General features: G+C 52.1%; 1 protein-coding gene across 2 annotated transcripts in view; it reads right to left on the reverse strand.

Moving 5' to 3' along the window:
• The window catches only part of ALDH1A3 (aldehyde dehydrogenase 1 family member A3), a 38161-nt gene extending 12158 nt beyond the window's left edge, over window positions 1-26003 (reverse strand). For both annotated transcript variants that reach the window (XM_061158566.1, XM_061158565.1), the window contains exons 1-9: window positions 25824-26003; window positions 20504-20608; window positions 18137-18277; window positions 13288-13417; window positions 12896-12957; window positions 10456-10584; window positions 8799-8912; window positions 6716-6818; window positions 4273-4457 (exon numbers count right to left, since the gene is read on the reverse strand). In XM_061158566.1, the coding sequence (XP_061014549.1) occupies window positions 4273-4457; window positions 6716-6818; window positions 8799-8912; window positions 10456-10584; window positions 12896-12957; window positions 13288-13417; window positions 18137-18277; window positions 20504-20608; window positions 25824-25922 (1068 nt within the window). In that variant the 5' untranslated portion in view covers window positions 25923-26003. The remainder of the gene's footprint in view (window positions 1-4272; window positions 4458-6715; window positions 6819-8798; window positions 8913-10455; window positions 10585-12895; window positions 12958-13287; window positions 13418-18136; window positions 18278-20503; window positions 20609-25823) is intronic.
• Between the last annotated feature and the right edge of the window lie 256 nt (window positions 26004-26259).

A 26259-nucleotide genomic window follows, 5' to 3' on the forward strand; every position in this document is an offset into this window, starting at 1 on the left:
AAACTCCAATACCTTGGGTACCTGATCTGAATAACTGACTCCTTGGAAAAGCCTGATGCTGAGAAAGATTGAAGGCAACAGGAGAGGGGACAACAGAGGATGAGATGGTTGAATGGCATCATCTACTTGATGATGAGCAAGCTCCGGGAGTTGGTGATGGACAGGGAAGCCTGGCGTGCTGCAGTCTGCAAAGAGTTGGACACGACTGAGGGGCTAAACTGAACTGAATGGTGTGTTTGGATGACTCTGTCCTTGAGGCACAGGCTGGCTTTCTTTGAAAGAGTGGGCACAAACCATGCAAGCCCCTTTACAAGTCATCTCATGAAATGTGGATTCGGTGTTAAAATACCAAGAAGATCCATAACTCACACTTTGTACCAGGACAGATTCCAAATAGAATAAGGACTTAATCATGAAAGGTGAAGTCATAAAAAGTTTTCAAAATCTCTCAGGTGGGAGAATGCCTTGGTAAAACAAGAGTTCTGATGGCCTTTCTATGACTTGAAATCCAGAAGCCAAGAAGAAATGATTAATAATTTTGAGTAAGTAAAAAAAGAAGGCAAAAGCATCACAAGCAAAGTCAAAGGGCAAAACAACAAACTGGAAAAAATTGACAAGTCACATAATAGAGCTAATCTTTCTAGGATGTAAAGAATTCTTATAAGTGACAAAAAATGATCAACAGTACAAGTGAAAAATATGCAAAGCACATGCATGGTTGATAGAAAAGGGAACATAAATGGCCTTTAAACATAATACTAATATGTTCGTCTTTACTCATTATAAGAGATATGCTATGCTATATGTTGTGCTGTGCTTAGTCGCTCAGTCATGTCTGACTCTTTCAGACACCATAAACTGTAGCCCACCAGGCTCCTCTGTCCATGGACTTTCTCCAGGCAACAATGCTGGAGTGGGTTGCCATGCCTTCCTCCAGGGGACCTTCCCACCCCAGGGATCGAACCCAGGTCTCCCGCATTGCAGGCGAATGCTTTACCAGCTGAGCTACCCGAGAAGCCCATAAGAGATATATGTACATTAAAAACAAATGAGATATCATTTTTAACTATCAGATGGGCAAAACTCCATACATATTCTGTTAGTAAGGCTGGAGAAACAGGCAGACTCATACAAGGTTGGTAGGAGCATGAGTTGGTTCATCCTTTTGGAATGTAAATTGGCCATGCTTATAGAAATTACAAATGTGCTCTCACTCAGCAATCCCATTTGGGCAATTTGTCCTGCAGATTTCCTTGCATGTGTGTAGAATGACATACTCTGTGGCACTGTACATGATTGCACACACCCACATACTTATCAGTACATGTTTCTAAAATTCTGTTGGATTCATACAGCGGAATTCTATGTACTTACAGAAAAGAACAAGGGAGGTTCCCGTGGTTTGGTATGGTACAGAAGGCTTCAAATTTCTTGTTATGGGATAAAAACCAATTTGCAAAACAGTATTGTGTACAGGTATTTGGGGTAAAAGCAGGGGAAACCAGAATTCATATTACATTCTTATATACATACTCAATTTTGCTTGTATATACAAAAATTCTGGAGAATTTTCATCTAAGAACCAAGCACACAGGATACCCATGGAGGGAAGAGTAATAACCATGTCTATGAATGAATGGAAGGGCGCTTTCTTACTATTGACCTTTATATGTATTTTGGCTTTTGACCATCTGTATGTATATTTGCGCTCAGTTGCTCAGTCATGTCTGACTCTGAGATCCCGAGGACTGTAGTCTGCCAGGCTCCTCTGTCCATGGGACTTTCCAGGCAAGAATACTGGAGTGGGTTGCCATTTCCTTCTCCAGGGGATCTTCCCGACCCAGGGATCAAAGTCATGTTTCCTGTGTCTCTTGCATTGGCAGGCAGATTCTTTTGCATTCCGCCACCTGGTAAGTCCCCCATGTGTATGTACTACCATCTCAAAAAGTAATTGAAGTCACAGCGGGTCTGGTAATCTGTTAATTTCTCTCTGGGTGAACCAAGTCTTGGGTTAAAAGCCAGGATTGCTTTCGCCTCCTCTTTAGAGACCAGGAGGTTTGTGGGGCTTCATCAAACTACAGGCCTTCAGTGGCCACTGACCATGTTCTGCCTCCAAGACCATCTATACTGCAGCAGTACTAGGTCTCCTTGGAAACTCTACCTGTCCAGATTTGACTCTCCCTGATGAGTCTGTGTGAACATGTTGTTTAAATCTAATAATCCTCCGTGAATGTCAGCTGCTGCCTCACAGTACAGAAGAACCTGCTACGAAGTGAGGGCTGTGCCAGGGCACCGCACCAGAGACAGAGAAGCAGGGCCCAAGGGTAGCGAAGGCGGCGAGCCGCTCTGCTGAGAGGAGAGGGTGGAGGGGACTTGGGACCCTGCCCCGCACCAGGAGGCCGCGTGAGTCCATGCATCTCTCTGCTTGGTTGCCAAATAAACCTGAATAATTTTGGAGCATGCCGGCTGCCTGCAGGGGACCCTGAACTGGTCAGCTAGTTGTTTTACTGGCATGAGATAGACAGGACTATTTAGACAGCTGTAAATCCTCTCAGAGTAAAATCTTATTAACGTAGATGAAAAAGCACTTTCTGAGGAAAAAAAAAAAACCCAACAGCATCCCTAAATAATACGCTGAAGTTAGACGCTTAAGGGAGTCTTCAAAAGGACTTTCAGCAGCAGCATCAAAAGCAGTGATGAAATCAACACCACTCTGCTCTCTTGGAAGAGATTTCTATATCTGGCTTCAGAAGTCAAGCCTGAAACCTTGGAAAGAGACTTACGAATCATGATGGGGTAAAAGGGATTCCTTAGGATGGATCAGCTCACATATTTCCCTTGGATTCTGGATTAGCTTCACAATCACAGCAGATTCGATAATGACTTGTGGCCACGTCTGTACTCATACCTGAAATCCAACCAAGGCCACTGGACTTTGCGTCACTGGCCACTGCTGGGTTTGGGATTGAGGCCTGACAGGAAGCGGAGTGTTGGCCACAAGGAGAGATATTTCTCTCCACCAGGGTCACGTGGCACCAGAGCCACAGCATGTGGGCTGGGCCAAGGCAGAGGTGGGCGCTGTGGCCAGACACACACCTTTTCCATGCGGTCCTCCCCACTCCCCAGCTAAGGCGTCCCCCCAAGGATGGTCAGGCAACACCTAACTGATGTGGCTTGAAGTCATGTATATTCACTTCCACCTAGCTTAGGGGGCCTGTGTTTAATGCCCCTCCCCTTAAAGAATAAAATCTTATTAGATGCCTTGAAATTTCCTTAATATTCATCAATAGTTTCCAGATGAGGAAACTGAGGTTTGAAATGAGCCTGTGGTTTTCATAAAATTCCAGAGCCAAATTTGTCCTCAGTTCCATGGTGTCTTGTGGAAACACACGGGGCCAACACAGGGGGTGAGTAGCTAGCTCGCGGGACAGGCACAGATGGGTGAGTCCTGACATGTGATTTGAAACTTCCTGGCTGGAGCAGGACTTTGGCTACAAGCAAAGTGGGTTGCTGTTGAGCTCCATTTCAATAATTCATGGGACGGTTAGGCTGCCCTCTTTTAAATATTTATCCGTCTGCTGCCCTGCACAATTAGAAAGTGATACAGGATGTGCCCTTTACTGAGGTTATTAAACCTCAGGGTTATGATCATTTTCATCCTGTTGTTAGCTTCACAAACCAGGCCGCCAGAGACACGGTCCTGCCATTCAGGGATGTTTCCTGATCATCTGAGCCCTTTCCACTGGGATTCTGACGGCGTCTGACGGTCACCTCGTCCTGTCGTGCACATGGGCTCGGACGCCGCTAGGCCTCTGACCCCAAGTGCCACTTCCACCTGCTCTCTGCTTTCAGCCAGGCTTCCGACTCGCTTCTGCAGAGAGGCCAGCCAAACAATACAGCGTCTGCCTGAGGCTCTCTCCTGGGGACGCTGTGGCTCATAGAAGGGGTGCCTCTGGCTGGAGGGTTCAGGCACAGGGCCTTCTGAACTGGGAATGCCTCCCATCTGCCAAGGCCCAGAGCTCGCTGTTTGTTATCTGCTGTGAAGAGTCGAGTGTCTGTGTGTCCACTCTGATTTCATAACCCTACCAAGGCCTGACGGGGCTGAACTGTCGGTCAGCATGGGAACAACAGCCCTCAGTGGGCAGGCAAGCAGGTAAGGGAGCCCCTGCTTCAAGAAGGACCCTGAATCCAGGGAGCAGCAGAGCTGTGCAGGGCCAGAGGCCTGTTTGCATAACCCCCCAATGTGCACTTGGGACGTGACACCTCAGGTACCTGCGGCCCCTGTTCGGTCCTGACGTCAAAGGGGTCTCCAACCGGCCGCTTCTTGGCATACTCCACGCTCCGCCTGACAAACTCGTCGTAGACCTGCTCCTCCACGAACACCCTGGAGGCCGCCGTGCAGCACTGGCCTTGGTTGAAGAACACTCCCTGATGGGCGCACTCCACCGCCAAGCTCACTGCAGGGAGGGGCGGCGGGGAGAGGAAGCGATTAAGTCTTTAGGGCCGGACGGGCGACAGCTGCAGCTCTAATTGCCCACACGGGAAAACAGGCCTCAGAATGGCCGCGGTGCAGAAATTAATTTTGCTCAGCGTTTCCCAAAAGCAGAGGATGGGAATGGGGTTTTTCGGGTCCACAGAGTTCGGGGTTAAATAGGTCCCTGACTGCCGGACGTCTCAGCATCTTTACCGCACTAATGAGCACAGACTGTTCATATCCCATCTCCCTTGCCCACTGATCCCTCCCCTTCCTTTTCTGGGGACTAGTGGTCTATAAAACAACCTTTTGTAAGTATTGATGTTGACCAGTTGGTGAGACTTTTTCAAGGGGCCAAAATTTTCCACCTTGAGTAAAAAGAGGGACCTTATGAAAGGAACACAACACCATGTGTGACTTAAAAGGGTTTTAAAAAATGTATTGATTCTGCCTGATGAAGGCTGGATCTGCACTGTAGACCTATTCTGAAATAAAACCAGGCACTCAAACTGAACTACAAGGGTGCTCAGGGAGAGAGACCACTGACATTCACTGAGGGGCTTCTAAACCCCATCTGCCTGCCCCCAAATCCAGGGCAGCTTCCCTTTGCACAAAGCAGGAGCCAGGCCCCCTGGACGTGGGCGGAGGGTCCACGTCAGCCAGTAGTGCTCTCCGGGCGGCTCTGAGGAAGGCTGCTCTGGGCTTTAAGAGCCGTCGTTACAACAAGGGCTTCTGAGTCAGTCACTGCTACAGCAGGACAGCGTCACAAGGTTCTGTCTCTGCCTGCACCCCACCTTCTCTTAGGCAGCTTCAAACTGCCCCTGCTCCCAAACAACTCATTTACTTCCTGCCGCACCCAGAGGGGGGCAGCTGCAGTGTTGGGGGATGGGGGCATGTCACTGTTGACATGACGCCTGGGATGCCAGCTCTGCCAGGATTTAATTTTCTGGACTGGCACTGCCCAGCCGAGGAAGAGGAGATGGGTGTTTATGACCCTTGTCAAGCCAACACTCAGACTGCGTTTCTGCTGCAGGGTTCCCGGTTGGCAGGGAAGAGAGTGAACTGACGGGCAGAAGGGGAGCCCGGATCTGGAGTTACAGGAGGGTACAACAGGAGTCCTGCTCTCTGAGCCTGGGGCTTCAAGCTCCAAATGTGGGTCACCCTGGGGCGGCGCCCAGGACCGCCCCACGTGGCTGCACAGACCATTAGCAACACTGGTCCCACTTCCTGTAGGAAGCAGCAAACCAGGCGAAAACGAGCAGTCGGTCTTCGCACCCAGCTCCCCTTCCTTCAGTGGCGCTTGAGTCCTCACCCAGCCCTCTCTCCCACCGGGAGCCCACTGCGAGGAGGAGAACTGCTACCAGTGACCTACACCCGGGCCAGAAATGACTCTATGGTCACTTCTTCTCGGGGAAATGTGCAATTCCAACCTTATCTGAGCATGGAACAGAAGGCTTTGGACTCCATGAAAGGCATCCCAGGCACCAGTGGGCAGGCAGGGAGGTGCTCATCAAGGCAAAGGTGTTTTAGTGTACTTGGGAAATCACACCTTTGGGCAGTTGACCCTGTCAGCAGGTCAGCCACGGCCCGACGTGGCCCTTTATTCTCTCTTCTGGACAGAGCAACCCAGAAGAGTGCTTATTTTAATATTGTGAGACACAAGCTGTTGGACAGGCTGGCTTTCCCAGGGAAGAGGTGGTGAAGGGAGAGACAGCACCCAGGCCAGCAGGACACTCCTGAGGGGCCCCTGCCACGGGCCTCTGATTTGTCAGGTTTGAGACAAAGAAGAAAGGAACACCTCAGGTCCTCGAGAGCCAGCAAGCAGTGCAGGCAGCACTGAGCCGGAGGGCAGAGTGATGAATGCCTGTGGGGGTGCCCGTCCCCCCATCCTGGCCTCTCCCCAGCCCCACACAGGGGCTCTGAAGAAGACCCAGACCCACTTGTCGCAGCCCCAGCTCTGCAAGGACAGGGAAGGAAAACAGCCTCGAAGAGCAGACACAGGCGGCGCTTGTGACTACACATAAAACATGCCCTCCTCCAGGGCGGCTTTCCATCACCAGTAAAGCTGGCCTTTGGGTCTCCGTCTGCCTGTTATTTATGGTGGGACAACCCGAGGTGGAGAAGCATCCCTGTGATGCATGTGCCTGTTTTTCTCAACTGGTTCTGACTCAGGCAAGGAAGTGAGGAGAAAGCTATGGATGGAGTGAAGCCTCTGGGATGCCCAGAAACAGGGAGACTCACAGTCGGCATCAGCACACACAATGCAGGGGTTCTTCCCGCCAAGCTCCAGTGTCACCCTCTTCAGGTTGCTGTGGGAGGCCGCCTCTTTAACCAGCTTCCCAACCTTCGGGATGAAAACCAGACAGGAGAAGCCTCAGACAGAGCTGAAGTGGCGGGACGAGCTGAGCAGGCCCTGGGCCGTGGGGCTGCCCTGTCCATGCCCTGGGCTCTCGCCGCGTCTCCTCCTGGACCCGACCGTGACCCAGCTGGAATCCCGGTTCTGAGCGGCTTGCCGCAGGGGTGGACCGGAGCCTCGCAGGCCTGGCGGCTCATCCACGGCCACCCACGGCGGGCGGCGGAGCTGACCTCGCCTGCCGCCCACCACCAGCAGCAGCTGGTCTCACCCGAGGGACAGAGGGGCGGCCGCTCTGTGCAGTCCTTTGGTCTGATCTGAGGGGCTCTCTGAGGGCTAGAGAAATGGGGGACCTGACCTGCAGGACGGGAAGGTGCCCATCCTCTGGAAACGCACCCCACGCCGAGGGCCCCGGGGGCAGGGAGAGAAGGCTTCTCCGTGAAGTAACCCTGGTAACTCTGCAAACTGTGCCCATCACCCCATACCACTGGAGGGGGGCTTGGCCCAGCAGTGCCTCGTCCTGGGGCCACCGGCTTAGGACCAGCAGACTCAGAGACCAGGGCGTGCAGGGGCCAGACAGCCCACAGGAGGCGGAGCTGGGCTCCCCAGGGCTGAGGGGAGGGTGCCAGCATGAAGCAGGACACTCAGCTGCTGCTCCGGGACAACCCAGAGAGCCCCACGGGCAGCCCCACCGTCCCGAGAGGGCAGCGGGGGCAGGGACGCTCCCCCGGTAAGGGAGAAGACGGAAGACCTGGGAGCCACTGCGGGGAGCCCCGCTCTGTCCCACCCCCCATCCCCCACCCCTCATCCCCACTGTGGAGGGCCCCTGCCTCTCTGCCCCCATCCCTCATCCCCACTGCAGGGGGCCCTATCTGCCCCCACCCCTCATCCCCCACCCCTCATCCCCACTGTGGGGGCCCCTCTCTGCCCCACCCCTCATCCCCACTGTGGGGGGCCCTCTCTGCCCCCACCCCTCATGCCCCGTCTTCAGGGTCCTGTCCACCAGCCACAGAAGAGGGGCTGGGGGCCCCCTCTGGACAAAACTAGGAGAGATAGGAACACTTATTGCCTGGGAGATTTTATCCATCTATTTTTTAAGTACAGAAGTGCTTTCTCATTAGTGCTTTCTCATTAGAAATAATTCCACATATAGATGCATATAAATTAAAGGGGAAAGATTTTATCTCCCCTCACCTGTTAATGCCCCAGGACTTACCGAGGAGGCCACAGTGAGAATTTCTTGGGAGTCTTTCCACGCAGTTTCTATTTATCTACACACACTCTTTTACTAATGGTGTACATACACACACATATATAGTAGTGTTAGTCACTCAGTTGTGTCTGACTCTTTGTGACCCCGTGGACTGTAGCCTCACCAGGCTCCTCGGTCCACAGAATTCTCCAGGCAAGAATACTGGAGTGGGTTGCTGTTTCCTTCTCCAAAACATATATACATATATATATGTGGTATATACTTTCCTGCAGTTTACTATTTGTGTGTGTGCTTCAGCCCAGCTTCTCTTATTGTAATGGCTGTAAGATATCATATAGGATAGATATAATACAATGGAAAGTATGTCCTCAAATGCTCCTGAAAATAGTAATTGCTAAGCAGCTACTTCAAAATGGAATTTCTGAATCAAAAGTTGACACTTTCAAATGTGTGATCGGTACTACAATATTGCCAGTCACCCTAGGCTTGTTTTCTTTTTAACCTTAATTATGCTGTTTATCCTATGGCTATTTCACATTTTTATCTTATCTAACAGTATTTTATTCTGAGGCTTCTGAATAAATACATTAGATATTTATTTAGTTTGGAAACTGGACCAGTAACTTTTTTTTTTTTTTTTTTATTGCTATGTACCAAAGTGGGGTCAGATTTAGCACAGGGATGCATCACAGTTTAGCCTCTAAAGGAAAAATTCCCAGCGACAGCTGCTGGCCCCCACGGCCGGTAAGGAGAGTTACCTCTGTGGACCCAGTGAAGGCTATCTTGTTGATCTGAGGGTGAGAAGAAATCGCTGCTCCCACTGTGGGCCCAAATCCCGGCACGATGTTCACCACGCCCGGAGGGAATCCCACCTGGGAGGAAATCGAGGCGGTGTTCAGAGGAGGAGGCTGGGAGAGCCACGGCTGGGTGAGGCCCCTGAGCAGAGTGGCAGCCTCCCCTGGAAGCTTGGGCCTGGGTCCGACAACCTCTCCAGGACCAGACCCAGTCAGCCAGTGAGTGGGTGGGACGGGGTAAGGCCTATACCCCTCTTCCAAGTGGCCTGCCTACCCCAAAGGGCTTCTGAACAAAATGGCAGCGGCCCTTTGTAACAGAGCACCATTCTGTGTGTGTCTGCATGGATCTCTGTGTGTGTGTGTGTGTGTGTGTGTGTGTGAGAGAGAGAGAGAGAGAGAGAGTCTGTATGGATCTCTCTCTGTGTGTCTGTGTCTGTCTGTGTGTTGAGGGAGCAGGGACACCTTGGTCACAGCCCCTAGGCTCAGAGGCATCTGCAAAATACACTTCCTGGGCTTCAATTTACGTTTTTAAAATCTGTCCTATTAATGTTCCAAATGGCAGTATGGTTTCACTCCCTCAAAGTCCCTGACTGTTGACCCTGGGTCACTCTGAGAGCTAGCACATCCTGAAGGTGGGGAGCAATGTTTCATTCACGTGGTGCTCTGTACATGCTAGGTGATTTTTATTAACCAAGAGCAGCACAAATGAGCTGGGGGTGAGGAATGCTCTTCCACTGGGGGATGCCATTCTCTTTGTTATTAATAAAACACGTTAATTCAGAAATGCAAGATTTTAGGACATGGAGCTCCAGTCTTCAGTTTTCCTAAACACTTTTTAAAACAACTGTGACTTTAGAATCTGTAAGTCTAATTATATGATGCCATCAGGTCCCATACCACCGGTCAGAGGAGAGTGGAAAACCGGTCAGTTGCTGGCTCTGCTGCCCTACATCTAAACAGTAAATGTTTCGCTTCCCGGTAGTGTTGGCCTGGCTAAGAGGCGAAATGAATAGACCTTTCCTCCCATCCCTCTTCCTGTTTCTTTAAAAAAAAAATCTTTGCAGCATACACGCTGGGGACAGAATGACTGAAATACATCACCAGGTGTGTCTGGAAGGAGGTGGCTCTTTGGGTGGCTCGTCTCCCCAAGTGGAGGCTGCCAGGGAGAGGACAGGCGTCTGAGAGCCAGGAATGGGGAGGAGGCTGGGGCTCACAGCAGACCCTCCGGGAGAACTGGTGGGGTCACAGCTCCAGGAGAAGGACGGACACCGCACAGACTGGGTCTGGAGAAGTCACCTCTCAAGCGACCCCCTTGTAAATTCTCTAGACAAAACATTTGGCCCAAGACCACAGGTTTGAGCTCGTCATCAGAATAAACACTCTCATTAGGATCAGGGGGAGGAATGGAGTCCGTTCTAGTTCAGTGGCCACAAGCAGGAGCGGGGAGGAGCAGCTGCCAAGTGAAACCAGGAGGCATTCCTGTCCCACTCAGCCGGGAGCCGGCGGGCGCTGGCACGCATGGCCCAACTCTGCAGGGCAGGCTCGTCTCTGGCGGCGGCCCGGCTCCCGGGAGTGGGAACATTTCTGATAACACAGAGCATTTTCTCCTGGGACGTCTCACCTCTTTGATCAGAGAGCCCAGGTAGAGCGCGGTGAGGGGGGTCTGCTCCGCCGGCTTCAAGACCACAGTGTTCCCGCAGCAGAGAGCTGGAGCCAGCTTCCACACCAGCATCAGCAGAGGGAAGTTCCACTGCAGCAGAACACAGAGGGGTTGGGGGCCCCAGGGCTGCCCACGACGCTGTCCCCAAGGCCCAGGGATGCCTGCGTGGAGCACTTGCTCTGCATGGTTTAGATGTGGGGTGTGCAACCATCTGGGGCTTCCTTGCTGGCTCAGGGGTAAAGAACCTATCTGTAGTACGAGAGCCCCGGGTTTGATCCCTGGGTCAGGAAGAGTCCCCCAGAGGAGGGAATGGCTACCCACTCCAGTATTCTTGCCTAGAGAATGCCATGGGCAGAGGAGCTGGCAGGGTCCTCATATAGTCCATGGGGTCGCACAGATCAGATATGAATGAAGCAACTAAGCAGGAGCAACAGCAGCATGCAATGATCAGAACTGCATTCCTGCCCAGCGTCTCCTGAACTGCATCCTAGGAGATGCTAATAGGTGGTCACTGCAAAGAGGATACTGCTCTAGGTGTGCTACCATCTCCTCCTGCAGGTTACCAATGCCATCAGCAAGTTAGTATCCGGGAAAAGCCCCAAAGGAACGAGGCCTGCCTCTCCTCAACTCAGATGCCACCCTATCTCTCTTCCTACAGAGCACATACCGACCCCTGCCCGATGGGTGTTTGGTGACATTTATCTTGGAAAACACTTTCTTGTCCTCCTTTCACCACAGAGGCAGGGACACCAAAGTCTCTCTGGTATCAGGCCCGAGAAGCACCCTCGCCCACTAGACGTCCACTGTGAGCCTGGTGCAGTTCCAAATGCTGAACTCATCTGATCCCGACACACCTGTGCGGGGGCAGTCACACTGCCACTCCCCTCGACAGAAGAGGGGATGCGGCGCAGAGGGTGAGCTCACTGGACCAAGGTCACAACTGTCAGACGAAGGCCAGATTCACAGCCAGGCTCGTTTCCTCACCGCACTGTTGCCTAAGCGTCACCTTTGGTGAGACGAGGTGAAACTGAGTATCTCCAAGAGCGTGGCGAGATTGATTCTAACCAGCCCTCATCCCTGTGCCCAATCCCCCCATTTGGCCCCTTAGGCACCAAGGATGCCTCTCCCCTGGCAGGGCTGATGAACGGCCAGCTGGATTTCTCCCCCAGCTCTGTCTGAAATTCCTACCACTATACACCAACCAGAACACCCCAGGTCCCAGGGGCCCGTGAGGTTGGCTGATGACAGCAGGCACCGCCCCGCTGGTCCCCAGGGTCTGCTGGTCTTCAAGACCCCCACTCCTGAGCACACAGATGCCATCAGCTCTCCCCCCCACCCCAGAAAAGCAAACCTGCACCTTCTTCTGGCCTCTGCCTCTCTTCCCGGCTCCCTTCTCTCTCACTGCAGCTCTGGAAGGCCCAAGCCCACATGCCCAGCTCCCTTTCCATTGGCCCCAGCTACATTGAAGATGCCCCCAGCACCTCTCTTGGGGAGCACATCTAACAGTATGTGTCTCTGTCATTTTGAATTTCCAGGTAGGAGATGACCCCATATACTGCAGTCTCTTTCTGAAAATGTGTCCCTGGGGGGCCCCTGACCCTGGCTGTTCATTCCTTGGTAGTCCATGGGACTCCCCTGGGCCATCTTCTCTTCTCACTCGACATTCATCTTTAGGGGACCCCCTCCCAACTTGATGGGCAAGAGCACCTCTGGTTGGACCAATGACTGGCTCTCAAAACTGACTGCTGAAGCATCATCCCTTCCTTACCCCCTGGAGAGCGCTTCTCCAAGCCTCTCCACGCTGCTGACTGCCTCCAAAGCTGCTGCAGCGGCCTGGGCCTTCCTCCCACAGACAGCAGCATCACGGCAAGCCTGGCACCTGCCAGGCTCTCCCCATCCCGAGAGTGAAGTCCTGGGCCCTGGGCAGCATGGCGTGCTAGACACTGGGCCGCACCACCGGCTGGGTGCGCCTCCTTATTCTCGCTTTGTCCCTGCCTAAGCCCCCACCTTGCCAGCTATCCCGCTGCTGCCTCCAAGTAGCCAGACACTTCTCCACCCTCCTGCAGGCCATTCCTATGCTCAGAAACCCGTTTGTCCTGGGGAACAACTCTTTCCTATCCTTCAAGGCCCAGTTGAGAACCTACTGCCCAAAGGGAGCTGACCATTTCTGACCCCTCTGGTTGGAGTCCATGTGTCTTCTGCTGCGTTCCTGGAATTGGCCCCTTGAGAGCAGGAATGGGGTTGGATCCATCTCGGCCCCCAAGCATCAAGGTCCATGCCACACTGCAATGCTCCGATAGTGCCATGCAGTCAAAGCAAAACCCATTAGAGACCAGTTCCAAAGACCGCAGTGCAGTGGAGTGGGATCTACAGATCTAGCGAGAAAAGCTGGTATACTCACAGGAGTGATGGCCCCGCACACACCAACGGGCTCGTGCCTGGTGAAACACACGACGTTGTCATCTGGAAGAGAGATTAAACAGAGAAGACATGCTCTCGTGAAACTAGCTTAGGAATCCTAAGTATTAAAAAGACAAGAAAGAAACCCAGAAGCCCACCAAATCGTCAACTCTAAGTTCTATCTGTTTCATAAAGAAGTGATTTTTAACTCAATTTCAAAAGTAAAATTCTTTAGAGGAAGAATTGGCACAGTGCCGTTTCTTTTGCCAGGGGGCGTGGGGAGGATGCTCTGGAGAGAAACCAGAGGGACCTCTGGAGGGGTTGCTTGAAGGAGAAAGAAGACACGGCCCCCAAGAATCCCCGGACGCGGCCGGGAGTCCTGAGCTGGCTCACCTGTGGGGATGGTCCTGCCCTGTATTTTGTCTGCCCACCCAGCAAAGTATCGAAGGGTTTTGATACAGCCTTCCAGGTCGATGAAAAAGGCATGAAGGAACGGCTTCCCTGTGTCCATCGTTTCCAGGGTCTGCAATCATAAGAGGACATGTTTTTAAGACATGGTTTTCCGTTTCATCATCCGATTGGTAAAGACAGGGCAGGGAGGGAGAGCAGGGTCCTGGAGTGCAGCCTTCAGAACCTCCCAGCCACGCCAGTCTGGGAAAGCAAGACAGCACGTTCAAGATGAGATCTGTCCCAGGCTGTCGAGGACTGCTTTCCTTTCAAAACACCTCAACCTGGGGGATCGGCCAGAGCATGGCCACGGGTCACACGAAGGACGGCACGTGGCTGGTCTGGCGCCTCTCTGGGAGGGAACAAATGCGCTCTAGCACAGCCTTCTGTTGTCCTTCGGGAGCACTGTTGGCCATGTGAGTCCGCGTGCTCCAGGAAGCTCGCAGAAGGTATGCCGGCTTCAGGTTGGCTGGGAAGGGGGCTAGGTCCTCTAACAAAGGAGAAGGGGCATCGGGTTCTCTCTTCTCGGCCTCGTGAAGCAGCACAGCTGTGCAAAGGGTCGACAAGCAGCACAGAGGCGCGACTCCACCAGTCCTGCGTGGGGCTGCCCCTCTGTGCTGCGGGCTGGGAGGTGAGCAGGCTCGCCCTGGGTGGTGAGGGGTGACTGCTCCCCAGGTGCGCACGCAGTCACTCAATGGTACTGATTCTTTTCTGTTTCCAACCAGGCTGAAGAGAACTCCTGTGTCCCTCAGACAAGCGGCCCCAGTTGAGCCCAGGGCTGCAGCCGCACCTCATCATCTGTGGCTGCAGGATGCGGCCACCCTGACACAGAGCCCAGGGCAGGATTCTGGTCGGCAGGTCACTGGGGCGAGATGCCAGTTTACAAAAAGAGAGAGGGGCGCCTCCCGTGCGCAGGCGCAGACGCCTCGTCTCTGAGACGGACGGCTCTGCTCCCGCTTCAAGGTGCAGACACCAAGGCTAACAGAGCCCAGGACCCGTTTGTGTTATTAGGAGGTTAGGTGGGTGGCCTGCACTGAATCTGAGGCTTCTGACTTCCATCAGGGCAGCGATGCTCTTCAGGCTACTGCCCTGGACTTTTGCACCTGGAAAGCATGTAGGATGGCCAAGTGAGTGGCTGGGGCCACTTTACCTTTGCTTCAGGAATGAACCAAGCATTCTCCGAACAGGAGGCAACCCTTTCTTAGATGAGCGGCAGTGGCAAACCCCTAAATTTCATCCTGCCTCAGTTCCCTCATCTGTAAAACAACACTAATAATGGTATCTACCTTACAGGAGTACTGTGTGGGTTAGAGGGTTCCCATACATAAACCACTAACAGCAGCGTCTACCCGTGGTACCAGTCACATCCACTGTTCAAATGATGATAAAAAGAGCTGTGACGATTGTCATCATTTTCCCTTTTGAGGCCAGACAGGTGGCTGACAATCCTTATCTGGGGACAGTGAGGAGACAGGAGTGTGTGTTGCTAGAGATGACAGGGCTGGTCTGCATCTGGGGTATGTCTCAGCCCTGGTAGAAGCTGCTCAGGGACCCAGTCAGGTCAATGTGACAGCCAGTACACTGTACCTTTGGCTCCTATTGATTTACATTCCAAGTTGGAACTTTTCTTTTCCCAGGAGGAACTGTCAACAATTGTAAATAATGCCAAATTCTCCAGGGCCCAGCTGCTCCACACAGCATCTGGTCATCTATCAGCAGAACCTGGAGCTTACTCTTGGCCCTTTTCTGGGATGGGAAAAAAGGCAAGGGCTAGGCAGAGCTTTGAAGGGACACACGGGGCCTGAGCCACTGCCCAGCTCCAGTGCTGGCTCACCCTCCGGCTGGGTAAACTAGGACAGATGACCTAACCTCTCTGGGCCACAGGATTCTTATCTTTGAAACAGGATGATAAATATTACAGATCAAGTGCCTGCAACAAGCCTGGGACAGAGTGAGTATTCAACAAGCACTGACTATTCTTATTACTAACTTAGTCATGTTTGCTTACTCTCATGATAACAGGAATTTGCCAGGTTGGTGTCATGGCATCTTTCCAAGCAAAACTGGGTCATGATAACAAGAAAGGAAGCTCTTTAAAAGAAAAAATCAAAAATCACAAACGATTTTCAGGTGATTACACAGACATGAAGCTAAAAGATCAAGAGTTAGCTAGTCGCTGGGACTTTTCAACAATTATCGTGGCTGGACCATGAGAGAACCATAGCTGCTTCTAAGTTTCTTTTTAACATTTTAGGAGAAACATATACCTTTTGAGAAATCAACACATGAGAACCCTTAAATACTAAAGAATGAAGGGAAAGTGCAGTGGGGACGTGCCCACGATGCCCTAGTGCTGAGGCTTTAAATGAAGGGCTCTGAAGTGGGGCTCTGCTTGAGACGAGAGCAAACAGTGACAGCTCCTCTTTGGAGGCTCCCGAGATGAGCATCCGAACACCAGAGCCTGGGTCCAGGTGCCGCGGTGAGGGAGAAAGCACGGGGGCTGCTGGATCTGCCCACGGTCTCCAAACACTGAACACGAAGTATTCAGGCCCAGCTCCGTCAGCCACCAAGCTGGCAGGGGAACATGACGGAAGAGGCATTTTTGCAGGAGAAGGCAGGAAAACCCTCTCAAGGGCGTGCTTTCCCTTGATGTGGTCTGGGTTCTAAAAACTGTATTTGCCGGTCACCCTCTTGCCCTTTCCACAATGCGGTGAAGAGCTGGACCTTACTTCTCGTGGGCAGTGAGTCTTGATGGCAGAGGCACCCTGCTCCACGTGTGCTCACAGCAGCCTTCCAGGACAGCCAAGAGGGCTGAAGGTGAAGGGGGGGGCCTTGCAGCCACCGTGCCCCAAGATGATACTGACGCTTAAGGACAGGGAGGGGAGGGTACCAGGCACATCCTCTCCCGCCTGCTCTGAGTCCTCACGGACATTGCAGACAGATGAGCTCATGCTAAGGGAAAACAGAAATGTTTTTGAAGAAGCCAGTTTGGCAGCTTGAGAGTTGAGACTGGCTTTTGCTGCAGGAAGAACCAGAGGCTCTGTGGAGAGAGACACTGACCCTGGCGGGATCTCTCCCTGCCGCCCACCCCCCCCCCCCCCCACCACTGCAGGCTGGCCAGCTGGGGCGGAGGAAGGAAGTTGCAGGTCTCTCCGTGTGTGTGTGGATGCACCCACAGGGCAACACACCCCAGAGCAGCACCCGAAATGGAGTTTCTCCAGCCTCCATCCATGACACACACGCAGGGCCAAGAGAATCTCAGCATCCTTGCTGGCGCTGACCTCCACGCGGGTATCCACCTGACCACTCATTCCCAACATCAAATCAAGACAGGAAAGAACCGTCTTTCCAAATCAGAGGCCAAAAAGAAGGCTTCCTTTCCTACTAACTGGGCCTCCAGTTCTGGGACAAGTGTTACACGGGAGTCTAAGCTATGAGAGTTGTGCATGCGGGCAGGAAAGGAGAGGGTGCCAGGGCCCCAGGATCTCCTTCAATCAATCACCCACCACAAGAACAAAGGAAGGGCTGAGAATCCCAGTAAATTCTGCACTGCTGCTACTGCTAAGTCACTTCAGTCGTGTCCAACTCTGTGCGACCCCACAGACGGCAGCCCACCAGGATCCTCCATCCCTGGGATTCTCCAGGCAAGAACACTGGAGTGGGTTGCCATTACCTTCTCCAATGCATGCATGCATGCTAAGTCGCTTCAGTCGTGTCTGACTCTCTGCGACCCTATGGACAGCATCCCACCAGGCTCCTCTGTCCACGGGATTCTCTAGGCAAGAATACTGGAGTGGGTTGCCAAAATTCTTCTCCAAAATTCTGCACTTGCAACTCCTAAATGTCTTCACAGCCCATCTCATGATAACAGCCCAGAGGACTGCAAAGGATTTTAAGTGGATCATTCTCACAACACTCAGATATCATTAATAGTGATATTCTCTGTGAAGAGACATACGCTCAGGGAGGCTGAGCAACTTATCCAAAGTCACACAGCTGATAAGCGGCAGAGCTGGAGTTCGAACCTAGGTCTTTTACACTCTGAAGTTTCCTGTAGCTAAGTTATCCCACCCTCACCATCCCTCCACACACACTCACCACTACCCATTTCAAGGGTGAGGTGGGTGAGTTTTAAGCTACATATGGACACTTTTTCTGTGTTAAGGGGTGGCATTTATTTTAATAAGTATTAGAAAAACCACACCAGCACGTTACACCTGTCATTTCATGGACATTGTCCCTTAGGGTGAGGTTAAATTTCAGTTTGGAAAGGAGTTGATATAAGAAAACTAGTTAAGCTCCTAAGTATGCAGGTAGTACCAAGGTACGGCCCAGCCCGGCTGTCTGTGAGCATCTGGGAGCCACTAGAAGCCGAACTTCCTCAGGCAGAGAAGACAGCGGCAGGGGCAAAAGTCTGACTTCAGAACGGATCGTCTGACTCCGGGGGTGCGGACGCCGGCCCGGGGCTGGAGAGCCGCGCCTCAAAAGACAGCGCAGCCCAACCCCTCCCTATCTGCACCCAGGTCCTATCTCCTGCGCAGGGAAGGGGCGGCCCGGGGGGCCAGCGGGCCACGCCCCCTCCCCGCGGCGCGTCCCGGGTTCTCACCGCCAGGACGGCGCGGTCCTCCCCACCGGGAAGGGGCGGGCCCGGGGGAGGGGGCAGCGGCCACGCCCCCTCCCTGCGGCGTGTGCCCGGTGCTCACCGCCAGGACTGCGCGGTCCCTCCCCACCCGGAAGGGGCGGCCCGGGGTGCCAGCGGCCACGCCCCCTCCCCGCGCGGGTCGCGGGTACTCACCGCCAGGATGGCGCGGTCCCTCTCCACCAGGTCCGCCAGCTGCTGCAGCAGCCGGCCGCGGCTCGGGGCATCCAGCCGGCGCCACGGGGAGCCCCTCTGGAAGGCGGCTTGTGCGGCCTCCACCGCCTTGTCCACGTCAGGCTGCAAGGCCAAACAACCGAGAGAGCGTGTCACCTTTCGCGGAGGACTCGGCTGTCCAGGAACTGCAGAGTCCGGCCTCCATTCCGGCACGGGGGACGGAGGTGGGCGGGCAGCTCAGAGCAGTCGCCAGGTTTCCAATCACTTCAATGGTCAGGGACTTCTAAAGGATTTTGTTTTTTCTTTAAGTCTTTCAAGTTTTCTACAAGTATCAAGGATTAACTTTCCTTCTGATTGTACAAAGTATCTGAAATAGTCATAAGACCACTGACTGTAATTATTTTCTTTGCTGACCTACGTAGGAAAAGAGCATCTACTTGCTACCTAAGTTTGGACACAAACACACTCCCACAGCTCACCAATGAGGTGGGAAATGTCTGTCTTGGCACTTTACTCCAGCTGAGAACCACATGCGGTCCAAGAACGGGGGCAAGAATCCTCCTCTGGATCTCAGAACTGACCATATTGAAAAAGTCCATATCAGGGACTTCTCCCTTTAGCCTCACTTCTCCTGTCCCCTGGGGCTTCCCTGGTGGCTCTGCCCAAAATGCAGGAGATGCGATTTCAATCCCTGGGTTGGAAAGATCCCCTGGAAAAGGCAATAGTAACCCACTCTAGTATTCTTGCCTGGAAATCCCATGGACTGAGGAGCATGGGTCACAAAAGAGCTGGACGTGATTCAGCAGCTAAACAACACTACCAGCTATCCCCTGGGAGCTGTGATCATTTTATAGACAAAGAACTGGATCTTCTGGGCACTTATAGAAGAATTACAATCAAATCTTCTCTACTAGGAAAGAATGAGAGCTATTTAGAGTAATGTCACCCATTCTTTCAAAATTTTTATTTTTTTAATATTGCTTGGCCACATCATGTGGCCTGCAAACCTTAGTTCCCCGATGGGAATTGAACCTGCATTCCCTGCAGTGGAAGCTCAGAGTCCTAACCATTGGACTGCCAGGGAATTCCCTGACATCCATTACTATGCTCAAGAAAATGAGGTTTGAGGCTTTGATGATAATGATCAGGGGCTCACCCCCCAGATCCCTCTGAGCCTCTCTTCCTTAGGGAGATGCAGCCAGCAGTGGACACCCAGCACCAGTCAAGAGGGACACTCCACCCAGATTCTGTTTATCCAAAATGGGCTTGGAGGGGAGTAGAAGGTTTGGCAAGGGAGATATTAGGACTTTGAATTCCTTGTCCCAGGCTCTGGGGTGGAGGCCAGGAATCCTCCAGCTGCAGGGATGGGGAAGCCTCTGACTTCTGGTTCTTGGAATAGTCACTCAGACCATGGGATGAGCCAGAGTCCGCGGCAGGGATCTCACTGCTCCCTGTCCGATGTGTACTACACGTGGGAGACCTGCTCAGCACCGTGTCCCACCCCTGCACCCTGATGTCTTCACACAAGCTCCTCGGTGCCAGTATTATAGACACAGAGCTTTTCATGGGGTGCTGCACACGGGAGGGTCTGAACAAGTGGAAACACAGTGCATGGCACACCGTCACAAAAATCCTGCTGCTAGAATCAAATTCAAGCCTATTTTATACATGTCATTCACATTTACAAAAGCTGTACTTTCAACCTTTTCCCCAGTGACACATATTCAAAAGATATTTTATGGTCTGAAATGTATCAAGGACATATCTAGGAGTCTCTTAGCTTTTATATAATAATATAGTTAATATTATATATATATAAAATATAGCTTATCACTATAGGGTGATAAGCCGCACTGCACTATCAGATAGGGTTATAGGCTATAGCTTTACACAATCATTTAAATTTCTGTTAGAAAAAAAATCTGGCAATTGCATAACATTATTATTTCTGCATGACTTAGCAAGTCTTTTCTCCTTCAAGTCTTTTTTTTTTCAAAGTGTCTCCTGCCAGAATGTTGCATTTGGTGAAACACACCAGCCAGCCGGAAATGCTTTTAGGAAAGATTCTTTAAAGCTGCCAGGTTCAAATCATTGATAAAAACCTTTCCTTTAGCCACGTGATAAGGATGGCTGAAGTCATCCTCACAGATGGAAAAACATCTATCAAAGGAGAAGGACTCTATAGCACAGGGTCCCTAATTGATCCCATTCTGGGCCATGTGTCTACGAAGCAGCTTGCTTAGGTTCAACCTTAGTGTGGGCCAGCTCTGTCTTACAGCTAAGCTGAAGCACTTCCTTATCCTCTAGTGATCTGTAATTGAATTACTGGGCCAGGGGGAGGGCACCCACCTTATCTCCTTCTTCTACTTCACATATTTTCTCTAGGGTTGAAGGGTTATACGTGGCAAACTTTTTTCCACTCTTGGATTCGTTCCATTCATTGTTGATGAATATCTAACCAGGAAAGGAAATTGTAATGCATTAGGCTTAAATCAAAATCATATAATTCCAACATGCTGAGGACCTTAGGTCACGTCTTTTCTTTCCCTCCCGCCAACATGCCCATCTGCTGTTTTACAGGTGAGACCTGGAAGGGGGGTGATAGTCATACACCCAACTAGGAGCACACTCAGAATTATCAACAGAATCCAAGTCTCCTGACTTTTAATACATTTCCAGAGAACTACAAATTGTCAAAATAAAACTGAAGTAATTTAGAATTTTTTCTAAAATGTTTTTAGACAATAAGATGGAGTCACAGAAGAATAAAAGAGTTACAAAAAGGGCATGAGTTAAATTTTACACACTCATCAAGTTCAGGGGACACACACACACACACACACACACACACACAGTGCCAAGCAATCTGCCTGCCCCTGAAGAGTATGTCAGCAGTGAGCGTTCCCTTCTCCCTCCTTCCTGCAGCAACCCCCAGCTGGATCCGCCAAGGAACTGGATTTATAAAAGGATTTCACTATTACCCTTTAGCCCTCATTAATGCACATCCTTGCCATCTCCCATTCTCTTTAAAATGTCTATTTTCATGTTGGGCTTTAATAAAAGCCAGTGTTGGAATAGCAAGATAAATATCTGGGTTAGGAAATGTTCGGGTTATATTAACATATGTTGCAAATAACTACTTACATCCAGAACTAAAGAATCAACTCACAAAAATCACTTAGTTCTGAGACCCAGTTATCTAGAACACAGCCAAGAATAGAGATATTTTTAAAAAAGACATTATGAACAAACTAAAAAGAATTTCATGGTCTATGCACTGAAATATGTGTACTATTTACTCTTAACTTACCCTAAGTTCTTAAAAAATATTAAAAGAGAGGATTTGGGGGAAAGAACTAGGAACTGAGGTGACAGATACCATACAAGTCATTTTCTGACAGAATGGAGGTCCTGGCCATCCAGTGAGAGGCCAGTCTCTGGTTGTACCCTTTAGGGACCACCTCGTGATCAGAGCCCATCATGGCATCAGAGAGACCCCAGTCGTGAACATGGCTAAAATGCTTTAGAAGCATTTCCATCGAGTAAAATGTCATCAACAATTTCTAAATACAGAACTAGCTCATCAGATTCCATCTCGATTTCTATGTACATGCTAAGTTGCTCAGTCATGTCCGACTCTTTGTGACGCCATGGACTGTAGCCCTCCAGGCTCCTCTCTCCATGGGATTCTCCAGGCAAGAATACTAGAGTGGGTTGCCATGCCCTCCTCCAGCGGATCTTCTCTGACTCAGGGATTGAACCCGAGACTCTTATGTCTCCTACATTGGCAGGTGGATTCTTTATCGCTGAGCCACCAGGGAAGCCTCCATATCTATATTCATATGTTTATACACATACATTTATATGCATGTCTCTATATATCTATGTATCTATATGTTCATCTTTGATTCACTTCAAGGGAGAACTGCATCACTACAGGGCTAATTTCCATGACTGTGACTACAGGGTTAATTTTCACGACTGTGAATTTCATTCATTTGGAATACCCAGTTCCCCAGTAAAGACGGGTGAGAGGGTGGCCGATTTATCCAGCATGTGACCTGACTATGTTCTCTGTCCTCAGCTGTCCTGTAAAAACTCCGAAGCTCACGGGAAAGGAAGACTTCTCTGGGAAGCCACTAGGGCGCTTTTTTGATAACTCTCCTTGGAAAGCAGGGGAATTTGAGAGTGGCAGGGACACAACACAGAGGGCCAACCCTGGCTGGGCAGGTGAGCAGAGTGTCCCTGCCTCCCTGTGTGCGGTCCAGGCTGACAGTGGCCTTCAACTGTGGGACGTGCCCATCCTGCTTCTGGAAGTTCAGTGCCTTCAACCTGAGGCCAGGCCCCCAGGGAAGCATGTGGGAAAGGCCAGGCTACAATTACAGGCTTATTCTTCCAGCTGAAACCAAATCCGAGAGTTCACTTTTGCCATCCAGCAAGCAATCACTCGGTAACAGTGAGAAATTAATAAGTAGAGCAGAGGGGTTAAGTTAGTGCGGGGAGGAAAGTGCAGCCAGGAAGAGAGGCCCATTTGTCGGAAGATGAAGTTTCGTGGGTTAGATAATAGAGACTGTCAGTGAAATCTGCTGATTCTAGGACCTTCCTGATATCAATTCCAAGGGGGAAGGAAAATGAGAAGGTAGTAGAGGAGAATATAAATAAGGGGATAAAAACACATTGCAATGATCAGATGTCTGTTATACTTCAGCTTCAAGCATGTTCCTCCAAAAAAATAATTACTCGGTTGTTTGTGACATTGATCCATAGTCCTTTCTAACCAGCAACTTTAAAAAAAAAATTCAGGCTGCTTAACTTTACTCATATTTTCCCATCACAATGTTTCTAATTTAGCAAAATTTTTTGCTTTATACTACATTACTAAGCAATCTTGTAAGTGGTTTCTCCTGTTGATTTTACTCTGCACTAAAAGAAAACATAAACACAAATGAGGAAGGGATCGGTGAGTGTGGCCTACCAATTATGCTGGCTTTCTTGTTTTGAACCCCAAATCAGGAAAATGGGTCTAAAAAACGTGTTTTCCTTGACTTGTGAACTGGTAAGAAACAAAACTTTCAGAGGAATAAAACTACATTACACTGAGTGGATGGGATTCACATTTTACTGGAGGAATGGAATGGCATCCTATCCAGACTGAGTTGGAAAACCACAGCCGTGGTTGCAGTCAGGTGCCCCAGAGAGGTGAGGGTAGTGGTTACACAAGAGAGTTCTGCAGTCACCGCTTACAGAACTTCCACTGGACCCCAGCTCTACTCAAAAGCATTGTTTTCAGAAAAGGAGATTTGAGGGAATTTTACTTTTCATAAAAAACAAACATTAAAAACCAGCACTTTATTGAGCCAGCAAATCTTTAAAAAAAATTTTCTGCTACTGTAAGAATTGTTAAGGAAAGTCAGGGGCCCTCTGAAGTGAAAAGGGGCTGCTACCCTCTGAGACCTATGTTGGGCTTCTAGGGGACCCTCCCCTCCCCAAAATCACAGAACAGAGCCCAGTGTAAAAACATGCAAACAAACAAAGGCGCTTCATCCTTACAGAGACTGGACTTACCCTGGGACGTGGCCCCCCAAGGCTGGGGCCCAGACCCACCATTTCCTGCATGTCTTCCGTTAGCAAGAAGCACCAGGAGTCAGGTTTGAAAAACGACAGACGGTTACCGCTCACACGCTCCACAGCCAGGAGGGCCTCGACTCTGTAGCTCTGATTCTCCATTTCTTTCCTCGCACTGGGAGCTGCCTCTGCAGCCAGAGTCTCTGCAAGCATTGCTTGCCTGGGCTCCCACCCTCAGTCACAGCCATCCTGGCACCCCAACCCCACAAGTGCTAAGAGGAGACCTCTGTGAGGTGGGCCTGGAGCGGAGACAGTGAGGCTCCAGCAGGAAAGAGGGTTCAGGGGCCTGCTGTTGGGCTTCCCCAGTCTTCATCACCGGAAGCCGCTAAGGATCTGGCTTTCCAACCCCCTCCATCTCATGCTGTCCCCTGAGCCTTAGTCACAACCCAGTTCTATTCCACTAAAAAGACGGACACCCAGCCGGACAACAAAGACTGATTGGTCACTCTGTGAATGTGCTAAGATCCACCTCTCTAAGTAAAGGCTGCATCTAGGCTTGCAAAGGGCCAGAAAGAATTGCAGACAAAGAGGCAACTTTCCATATGTGGCAACATTGCTCTGATAGCACTATAAAAGGTAAAAAGGAACAGGAAAACAATATATATAGTTTTTGGTTTCTATAAAAGAAAAACAAAATGCCACCACCACCTACGACAGGTGACAACCAACAGTGATAGGGGCTAAAAACATTTAGGCACTATTTTCGCTGTTCCCGGAATTTGCACTCTGAAGCTGTTCCTGCTTATGAAACTGCATTAAAAATGGTCTCCATCGGATTGTCTCCGTTGATTACAGAGCCCTCTGGAAACAGTTAATTTTAATGTCATGTGATCAGAGGTCCAGCCGACCATACGTGCCAAGAGATCAAAATCTGAAGGCCACACATAGTGGCCTGCAACTTTCTCTGCTTGATTAAAACTATTTGAGACACATAATTGCTACTTTTGAAAGCAAATTGATGGAGGAATTTTCTAAGTGCTGTGTCAGCTGAAGTCGGGGTGGCGGGTGGTAGCAATGGATAAGACGCAAAAATAACAGGAGATAAACTTGAGGAAAGTGAAGCCCACCGTGACTTTTGGCCTGCGTCCCTGAAATGCCCCCAGACCCAGTTCAGTAGCTTCCAAACAGCCTCGAGGCGTCCCTGTACTGTAGAGGACTAGCTCCGCGCTGGGCGCGGGGCCGCCAACTGTGCCCAGCTCAGGCCTCGCCATCTTCCTCTCTGCCCCAAGCAGGTGATCCCGCCGCTTCGCGGTGCTCCAGCCTGCCCGCCCCGCGGCGCAGAAAGGACCGCGAGCTGCGGGACTCCGCGACATGATGGAGCCCTGCAACCCGCGGCCTCCCAGGCCCAGATCCGAGACCCTGATCTGCCAAGACCAGGGTCTTGGGGCTCCGGACACCTTCCCGCTAGCCCTGGCTCCGCTGGTAAGCTGGGAAGAGCTGAGCTAAGCACAGGAGGTGCCCTTCTCTCCGCTTGCTCCCGCTGACGTTTCCGGACGCTTCCCAGGGCAGCCTGACCTCGCAGAGCGGCTCTCAGCGTTTTCAGGCACCCTCTGACCACCCGGAAGCCCGACCCCTTCAGCCCCAGAGACCTCGCCTCAGGGTCTGCGGGGAGACCACCGCGCCGGTCCCCGCGGCCCACCGCTCGCCTTCAAAACGGGCCTGCAAGGGCACGTCGGGGCCGCAGCGGCCGCAGCCTGGCACCGCGCGGCCGCTGCAGAGCCTCCCTCGCCCGGGTTCTGCGCCGGAGAGTCCGTTTGGGGGTGCTGATCTCGGGGTCCCTTTCGGGGTGCGCGGCGGACGCGGGTGGGACGCGGGCTTCCGCCCGGGATGTCCAACGCTGAACGCGGCTTCTGGAGGGCCGGGCCCGGCGCAGAGGCTCGGGTCCCAGAAGCGCCGGGCGGACTCCGCCGCCCCAGGCCCCCGCACGCTCCGAGCGCAGCGGCGGGGCTCCCGGCCTGCGGGCCCCTCGTCCACGCCCCCGGCCCGGCCGGGCAGCCCAGCGCAGAGCCAGGCTGCCGTCGGGTGGGACGCGGGCCCGTCTCACCTTGGTGAACTGGACCTCCAGGTTGCGGACGGGGCGCGGCAGGGCGGGCGCCTTCCTGTCCGGCTGCCCGTTCTCCACAGCCCCGTTGGTGGTGGCCATGGCTCCTCGGCGCTCCCCGGCCCGCGGCGCCCGAGTCCTCGGCGCCTGCTCCGGCCTGGGCGGTGCGCAGCCTGCTCGCAGGGTGACAGCTCCGCGCCGCTTTATGGAGCGCCCCACGCCTCCCGCCCGAGGGGGTTGTCTAATTGGCTGCAGGACCGGAGGAAGGGCGGGCGGGCGGGCGGGGAGGGGGCCGGCCCGCCTCACCCCACCCCGCCCGCCGCCCCTGCGGGAGCCCGGCCACCCCCGGCCCGGCCACCGCGCCGCGCGCTCCCCGCCCCGGAGGCCGCCCTTGGAGGAGCGCCCCGGAGCTCTGCCGGGCCCCGGAAGTCCCGGGACG

This window comes from Dama dama, chromosome 13, assembly GCF_033118175.1.
Source record: "Dama dama isolate Ldn47 chromosome 13, ASM3311817v1, whole genome shotgun sequence".
NCBI classification, from domain to species: Eukaryota; Metazoa; Chordata; class Mammalia; order Artiodactyla; family Cervidae; genus Dama; species Dama dama.